At 45.9% G+C, this 9,057-nt stretch overlaps 1 protein-coding gene across 1 annotated transcript in view; it reads right to left on the bottom strand.

The window, feature by feature from the left end:
- Nucleotides 1-987: 987 nt before the first annotated feature.
- LOC136702766 (band 4.1-like protein 2) overlaps nt 988-9,057 on the bottom strand; it is a 19,355-nt gene continuing 11,285 nt past the window's right edge. Inside the window, exons 6-11 of the mRNA XM_066677904.1 lie at nt 8,631-9,057; nt 7,052-7,180; nt 6,223-6,321; nt 5,786-5,866; nt 4,905-5,012; nt 988-2,854 (exon numbers count right to left, since the gene is read on the bottom strand). The exon at nt 8,631-9,057 is cut by the window's right edge and continues 107 nt beyond it. Coding sequence (XP_066534001.1) covers nt 4,908-5,012; nt 5,786-5,866; nt 6,223-6,321; nt 7,052-7,180; nt 8,631-9,057 — 841 coding nt within the window. The 3' untranslated portion in view covers nt 988-2,854; nt 4,905-4,907. The remainder of the gene's footprint in view (nt 2,855-4,904; nt 5,013-5,785; nt 5,867-6,222; nt 6,322-7,051; nt 7,181-8,630) is intronic.

Here is a 9,057-nt window from a genome sequence, read left to right as displayed (position 1 = left end):
TTCTCCTGCTTCTCCTCGTCCTCCTTCATCTGAACTGGGAACTACAGGAAGGTACAGACAGTCTTTCCCTACGCTGTGTGGGTTTTTATGAATTTGTGAGGACCAGACATCCTCTCAAGGGTCGGAATATGGCACGTTTTATAGCGATGTTTGGACATTTTGATGGTTCTCGGTTTCTAATGATTAAAAAAAAGAGTGAAATGATTTACTCTGGTTACTGAGGTTTGAGTTAGAAGTAGAAATAATTGTGTCCTCACAAGTGTAGCAAAACACGTCTATAGACAATGCCTATGCAGAATAAATATATGCCAAAGCCATTAAGTTTTAATTTTTAAATTTGAACTGTAAGTAACTCATCTCTTTCTCTCTCAGTGGAAGTGCACCTTTCCAAAGCTCGGGACCCACGGGACACAGCAGAAGGCCTGGTGTTCACACCACACCACACACACATTCACAAACACACACATCGACACACACACATTCATCAGCACAGGACAGCCACGAAGAAACATGACTGACTCTCATCCATTCATTAGGATAGAGGAGTCAAACACACACACACACACACACCGGCCCAGAGCAGATGAGAAGAAACACACCTGAAGGAGTGGGAGGAGTTAAACTGCTGTAAAGAGGCGTGTAACTTTGCTGATTTTGTGACATCACAAAAGCAAAGAACTCGAACTGTACGGACTGAATCCAATGCTCTGAAACTCCACCCACATTTCCCTCCATGGACCTCTGAGCCTCAGAGGATGATGATGATGTGTCCTGTGGGGACCCGCTCTGTGGAGCGTAAACCGGATCCTTCAGGAACGACAGAGGCGTTTAACTCTTATTTTATAAAGAAAACGCTGTAAAGTAATAAATAACCCCCGTGTTGAGAGCTGTCTGTGAGTCGTTGTTGTTGTTAAATATAACAGAGAAATAAACAACAGAGAGAAACTAGAGAATAAACAAACTTTATTTCAACAATGTTACACACAGAGGACAGGAGGCAGCGGAAAGTGGGCGGGGCCAAAAACATGACACGGTTATCAAAGCTGCTAAAAACGAAGAGAGGGTCGAGATGGGTGCTTTTAGCCAGAGAGAGAGACAAGAGAGAGGCTGAGGGAGAGAGAGAGACGAGATAGAGAGTGAGGGAGAGAGAGGAAAGAGTGTGTGAGAGAGAGAGAGAAGAGTGAGAGAGAGAGAGACACTGCGATTTGAGACACAGATCAGCGATTTGTTTTTTCACTGTTGCAGAGCTGTGTTTCCAGGAGAAATATTAATTAAAATCATTTTTAAAAGGAGCAAACAAGCCCAGATCATCTGAAAGTGAGAGAGAGAGAGAGAGAGAAACCCCAGATGTTGGGAATGTTGGGGTGGAGCCAGGAGGAGGTGGAGAAGTGCGAGAGCATGGAAAGCTGCCCAGAGTCTGAGGAGGCTGTAGTCCTTGTTGTTGTTTTTAGTCTCAGTGTTTATCTTCTCGTCCCTAAGAGAGGTAGAGGAACAGCGCCTCCCTGTGGTGGAATGTTTACTTGTTTGTTTATGTGTTTATCTGCATAGAGAAGAATTGGCACTGCTTGTGCGAACGGAGTGGTCCCTTACAAAGAAGTTACGAAGTGAACTCCAAAGTCCCGCCCCCAGCCCCTTTAAAAAAAACGGTCCCAGATATTATTTTATCTCTATATATATTTATATCCGTTTATAAACTGCCCTGCTAGCCCTGTGTCTCTTTACGTCTTTACTGAGTCTTCATGCGGCATCCCTTATTAACAGAAAACCTCGTAACGTCACTATGCACAAAGCCAAGTGTCCACCAGAGGGCACTGTCGGAGCGTCCTCTATCGTAAACCTGGATTGTAGGTCTGCGATAATCCACGTCAACGTCTCTGCACAACAATTAACATGACCGTGGCCACCGGGGGGCAGCCTCCAATGGAATTTCAACAGGATGCTGGGAATTTAAGGTGGATTTAAGGTACCGGATTCTATCTGTAGTGGCACTGATGTTTACGTGGGCGAACGCAGACAAATAAACCAGGCTTTATCAGTTGTTTCCAAGTGAAATCACCTTAAAAGCAAGTGACATTTCTAATATTCCTAATTAGTCTCCTGCTTTTAGGTGTTTTTTACTACGTGATTGCAGTAGTTTTAAGGTGTTTTCTAAAGGGATTTAAGGTGGTAAGGTGTCTTCTTCTGATTTATTCCATGGGGAAATGTGTGTTACTCCACTTCTAGATTATTTCTGACATGTTTTAAGAAATAAATAACGCAAAAACAATGCTTTATGCCCAACACCAGCCAAATCTGACACCATTTCTAGAGAAAACCACCTTAAAACCTGGAAAAACCACTAGAAACAGGTAGAAGACTTATATAATCTCCTTAGAACTGTCTCTGGGTCAGAAATAGTCCAAACACCCACTGGATCTGAGAGGTTTTAACATAATAACAGATCATTTCTTGCAGCGTTTTGTGTCTTAAGCTCATCCTCTCGAGACCACCCCCCCCCACCCTTTCGCTCTGATGTGCTAGGAATGTGAATCACTACCGAACAATTAAAAAACAACAAACAACGAGTGTGAACTCTATCTGTTCTGAACATCGGGGAGAACCTTGTGTTGAGGGAATAAAATCATCAATAATAAACACGCTACGATAAAAAAAAGAAAAGAGACAAATAAGAAAAACAAAGTTAGTCGAGTGGTTGTGGTTTTTAAACAGATGCGTCCGAGGCTCGGGTCTTCTCTCATTCTTTTGTCCTCCGTCCAAGAGAGAGATAAACATACTTTTAATCCTTTATTCCAGAGCGGAGGGAAGAACTTTTCTGTCCGGACAACATGGGAGATGAACCTCACGGGCTTCAGCTCTGTGGAGAGACAGAGACAGAGAGAGAGAGACAGATAGATAGATAGAGAGAGAGAGACAGACAGAGGAGAGAGAGAGAGAGAGACAGAGAGGAGAGAGAGAGACATAGAGATAGATAGATAGAGAGAGACAGAGGAGAGAGAGAGAGACAGACAGATAGATAGAGAGAGAGAGACAGACAGAGGAGAGAGAGAGAGACAGATAGATAGATAGATAGATAGATAGATAGATAGATAAATAGATAGAGAGAAAGACAGACAGACAGAGAGAGAGAGATTTGTTCAGAAATCTGACACAACTGCATGGTGTGAATCACCTCAGGGAATTCGAGTCACTAATATGTGGTTGAGGCCGCTGTAGACGAGCACCGCTGCTGCCCCCTGCTGGTGACAGACGGTACAGGGCAACCCCCAAATGCTCCTGCCAGATGGACACTCCCACACAGACTTGTGTATAATGTAGTTACTGTACAGTGTGTGTGTGTAAGGCAGCACTGTGCCCAGGAGGAGCTGTGCGTGGTCAATCTGACCTTGACTTTGAGACCCTCTGTTCAACTGGTTTTAACACAGCTACGTTAGTAATCTGAGGAGCCACTCAGTTACCTTGATGTTAATGACACTGAGATTAGACACATGTGCGTGTGCTCAGGAACGTGAGAAGCAGACGCAGAGAGGATGAGAGCATGGAAAGGAATGATAACCCACAAATGAAAGCACCTTAAAGTAACATTTGTGCTGTTTATTTAACATTTCCCAGGTGTTCGAGTGACATGAGATGATTGACGTAAGATTATTTATGTAAGACAGTGTTTCCTGCACAACTGCTGCTGCTTGAGAGCTGTTTGACGTGTGAGTGAAATGGTAAACACAAACCTCTGCAGAGGGCTTTACATGTGAAACGACTAGTACAGGGAGAGGAGAGAGGTTGATTAAACCGCAGCTGCTGAAAAACGATCCTAAAAAATATGCTGTAAGACGATCAGAATAGAAGTGATAACCTGTTACACGCAGGCTTTTTCTGAGGTGTTTCTGATTTATTGAAGGGAGGGTTTCATAAAGCCATGGTTACAGCAGACATTAGCAGTAATCATGGAAAATTTGGCCGGGATTGAAAATTGGTGACACAATCATTAATTTTGTTGCTCTTAGCTAACAAACGCTCCCTAACTGTAAACAACAAACACTAAAAACACACAGCCTGCAAACCTCGGCCTGTCACGACAGCTTTATTATTTGTGGTCGATACATTACAATTACGAATTATGATAAACGATATTATTGTCATTTTACGGCACTGATAATGATGACATAATACTGCAATTACACCACTGTAAATATAAATTAACCTTTACTCAAACCTGGTTATAAAGAATATTCAGAATTAAAATTCTGAATAATAAAATTAGAATCTAAAAACGTAAATATACAGGAGGTCCTCGGGTTACGTCAGTCGTGGTATGTTTCGTGGTAACTGTGAACGTCGTAATGTGAACTTCGTGTTTGGTGTGCGCGGCGCGGCGGAAGAATACACGGTTACGCGGCTCGGGACCGAGGAGGATAGGTGTTAGGACAGGATAAGTGCTTACAGTATGTTTTTTACGTATGTTCTGACTTACACCGAAAATCGGTTTACGATGCGACGTAGGAACGGATCAACGTCGTAAGTCGAGGACCCCCCTGTACACGAAATAAATACAACACAGATCAAATAAAACTGCTGTTTTTAAACGTCTCCCGGATTTTAGCCGCTCTCTGGTTTTCCACCAGTTTTTACCAGGCGTTTACGGAGGATATTGGATACGAACGTGAAATCAGGTAAAACTTGGAATAGATCTGTTCCAGACCCAGTTTACTTTGCACAAGTAAAACGCGCTTCTTAACCCCCATTCAGACAGGATTAGTTTCACATGGAGCGAGGTTTAAGGTGCTTTCAGGTGCCAGGACCTCATCATTACTTCCTCGGGACACACCCAGTGACCACAGACTGACCGGGACGGATGAAGGACTCACGGAAAAATGAATAAATAAATAAACAAACACAGAAACGAATACCTTCTACTCGTCGTCCTCTGCGAGCTCCGTCTCCTTGTGGACGACAACGCGAGTCACAGACATGTCCGGGTGCTGCTCTTTGGCTTCTTTAATGGCCTGGGCCAAGGCCTGACCGGCCGGACAGAGGAGTAAACAGACAAACAAACAAACAAACAAACAGGAGGGAAAGAGGTGTGTTAAAAGAAAAACGGACAAATGGAAAGCAACTAAAATTAAACTAAAAGCAACTGAATTGGTGAACATGAAGATGAGGGGAACACACAGTTTACCCACACACACACACACACACACACACACACCGATTCCTCTCATGGTTCATTTGGCTTTGTTTTAAAACCCCATGTCTTTCTCAGATCCTGTGGATCACCAACAGAGAGCTCTACCGAAGGGTGAGTATTTTTATGTAAAATGTAACATCTATAATCGCATTCCTCAAATTCTCAAATTCAATCCCACCTTCAAAAACCTCAGATGAAAAAAACACCACACAATGTGGATGTGTGCATGAAAGTGTGTGTAACCCAAGTGCAGCCTAAAGCCTAACCAAAGTCAGGGGAAATAATACGGCGCACCACTAGAGGGCAGTGAGTGCTGTTTGTTTACTTGAGCTCGGGCTGTTTTACTGTTTTACAACTCCTTTCCCTCGGAACAGCAGCGCTTCCGTTCATAATAATTTAAAAAAATCCACGTATTTGTTGTGACCGTGTACTTTCATTTTTTGAAATAACGATAAATAAAACAGGAAAAAGTCTCGAACCGCTTTCACCTTTTCACCTTCAGCGGGCCACACCCAGAGCGCCGCAGGTCTGGAAAACTCAGGAGCTCCAGACTCATGTCTCAGCAGTGTCTCAGCTGTTTCTCAGCTGTCTCGGGGCACTCACCTGGTCGTGGTCGATGTCCGAGTCGCCCGTGATGACGATGCGTTTCTCAATCCGAGTTTCCGACAGCCCGCCTTTTAGCGTCTGACAAACAAAGTGTCAACAAATAAACAAACCTCAGCTTTGAGTTCATTCATAGACACAGAACAACTGAGCATCATTACACTCACATTTATTTACAGTAAATAATGATAATAACGGCATCATTTACGCTGGGGATATGTCCCCACCACTTTCTGAACGTGAGAACAGCGTCTACACCAGCTGGCTGCAGAGCTCTAGTGCGGACATTTGCTGCCCCTCTCTGCCGTTAGCTGTAATGCTAGCTCTGCTAACGCCACACCTGTTCAAACCGCACTGACACCCTGTGGTCAACCCATGCCCGGTCCACATTCCTGTGCTATGTGTATTGTGCGGTTATTACTGAACCGTGTAGTTACCTTGGTGATGTGAGTAGTTGTAGTCGTACACAGTGACTCTGAGGTGATGGTCTGAGCGGTCATTAAAACCCCTGGCTCTCCGTCTCCAGTACCGTCCAGCTGTCAATCAAAACATAAAACAATCAGCTTTCTGTACAGTGTGTGACATGTAACTGACAAAACAGATGCTGTAAAGGAGATCCGTCATTCTGTGCATGTTTACAGTAATGTGTGAATCTGGAGCCCACCAACCCACACACTGTGAAACAAGACCCCAGTCAGTTCTCTGTGCGCTGCCTGAGTCTGAAAACACGGGATTAAACGAGTCGTTCTGACTCTGCACCGCTTCTGACGTCAAGTGCAGAGACTTTAGATTGGCCCCGCCCCCTCGTCTGAGTCTGTCCAATCACAGCGCTGGACCCGTGTTTATGTGAGAGCGCAAAGACGAGGTTAAACTCAGCGAAACAGACACAACGAGCGCGGAGAAATAAGAGCACTGAGTAAAAACGGAGAAGAAAGAGAACAGAGTGAAAACGGCTAAAAACCAGAGCTTCTGCTCCTCGCTCCTCACTGCTGTGCGCTCGGGGTCGGGGTGAACAGAGAGCGGCTCATTATCATTTAAAGGAACAGGTGCTGAAAGCGGGCGTTCTGAACAGGGGCTGTTTACACAGGGGGAGAACACTGCTGTGGGGCTCGTGGGGTTTCATTAAGAAACAGAACTGTGTTCCACTGTGGAGACGAGGGAGAGTACCATCACAAATCAGTTTAACCGACGTCAAAGAGTGAGCATTACTAATGCTCAGAGGGTGCAGAGTGCTCATTGGCTGAGAGCTGTAAAAGGGGGCGGTACCTGTGCAGCTTCGTAGGTGATGGTCTTGGTTTCCGTGTGGACGATGGGAACCTCCTTGGTGGCGATTTCCGTCTTCTGAGCTGCGAACGTGTCCGAAATGGTCACCATTTCCGTCTTCACCACTGGGGGCTGCAGGAGGGAGACCAGGGGGCGGGGTCAGTGACTCAGTAAGACACACAGTGTCACACGTACACACACACACACACACACACACACACACACGGGAAACACCCCACAGATCGGCGGGAGATTCATGCTTTAAAAAAAAAAAAAAAAAAGGAGGTGAATCAAAAGCAGAGCTGCAGACTAGAGGTCTTTGGTGTGGTCAGAAAAACAGCGCATGCTAAAACAGCACGCTGGACACATGTCAATCAATCAATCAATCAGTCGATCAATAGATGACCAGGCTTTGGTGGTGTTTTGGTGTTTATCAGCGAGCTGTAAAATGAATAAACAAACAAAACAACAAATAAGAATCAGACGGCTCTGGATCTCTGGCTTTTACTGTACCTTTGGTTCCAGCGCTGTTTTTTTAGGGATAAATAAATATAAAACAGCAGCTAACATGCTTAGCACACACACACACACACACACACAGAGTAACTACTCACAAAACACACCACACAAAATAGCAACAGCTTTGCCGTGCAGCAGCCAGACAATGACACTCTCTGTGTGTGTGTGTGTGTGTGTGTGTGTGTGTAGTCAAAAGCCTGAACACACCACAATGAATAATTTACACGTAAATGTGTACTGGCAGTGAAACTGGCTCCTGTAGAGCAGCTGCACATGAGTCTAAGGTCGTCACGCTCAGTGTTGTTTAAAGCCCTCCAGCTGTGGAGCAGTGGAACTGTGTTCTCGGAGCCTTTGGAACGGGCCGCGGGCCCAGAACAGACACCAAATCAGTGCCTGAGCTCACTGAGGTTTCTGTGGCTGAATGCCATCAAATCCTCGCACAGCAGTGTTCCGGTATCTTGTGTCTTTCCCAGAGGCTTCAGTTCAGAAAGTGTCTACAGGCGTTTAACCCCGTAGGGGAGGTGTGTCCAAACTTCTGACTGACACTGAGAGGGAGAGAGTGTGTGTGTGTGTGTGTGTGTGTGTGTGCGGTGAAGGAGATGAAGCACCAAATGAAAAGGCGAGTGATGATATGAACGGGAAGATTACACAACACACACTGAAGCTGATCAGAAATCAATACCGACGATCGATCTCTTTATTGATCTGTGTGTTTACGCTCAAAACTTTCGTCAGCTGCTGTTTACAAGGAGCTTTTACAATTCATCAATTTCCTCTTTCTTCTCACGCACATATTTTGTTCGGTGTTTTGAAAAACGCGAGGGCGGAGGCAGACGCTGTTGCGACTGTAGAAGCGCGAGAGAGGGTGAGAGAGAGAGAGGGCGAGAGAAAAGAGTGAGAGAGATTTCTCCGTTTTCCAGTGGAGGAGGAGAAGCAGCAGCAGCGGTGGCGCAGGGATGGAAGGATGATGGAGGAGGAAGAGAAGAGGAGGAGAGGAGTGGGCGTAGTTTGCCACTCGTTTGTAATTTGTAATCTTTTGGCAGGTTCACACAAGCCGATTTACCTCCGAGCAACAGATCACCTGTGGCGCACGCTCCGTTTCCACGTGAGACACGTCACCGTTGACGACACACGGCTCCGCCTCCTCCTCTTCCTCGGCAACCGCGCCCAGTGTGGGCGGAGCCTCCTCGCCGTGTTGGGCCTGGCCATTGGGGGCTTCATCTGGAGGCACTTGGTCCACATCATCTTTCTCCCGTTGCTCGGCAACCTCCTCCTCTGTGACGATATCAACTGTGATTGGCTGAGGCTCTGCTGTAGTGGGCGGGGCTTGCTGGCTCGACTCTAGCTCCGCCTCTGGGTCTTCTCTGATGAGCTGGGCGGAGTCAGAGGGGCTCTGAGGGTGAAACTCCGCCTCCTCTTCGCTCTCGCTGTCAGAAGATGCACTCCTCTCTTCGTTTTTTTCCGTTTCTGTGGAAACGGGGGCGGAGCTT

This window comes from Hoplias malabaricus, chromosome 7, assembly GCF_029633855.1.
Source record: "Hoplias malabaricus isolate fHopMal1 chromosome 7, fHopMal1.hap1, whole genome shotgun sequence".
Classification (NCBI taxonomy): domain Eukaryota; kingdom Metazoa; phylum Chordata; class Actinopteri; order Characiformes; family Erythrinidae; genus Hoplias; species Hoplias malabaricus.
The sequence above is the reverse complement of the archived record's forward strand: the minus strand, read 5'-3'. Positions and strand labels throughout refer to the sequence as shown.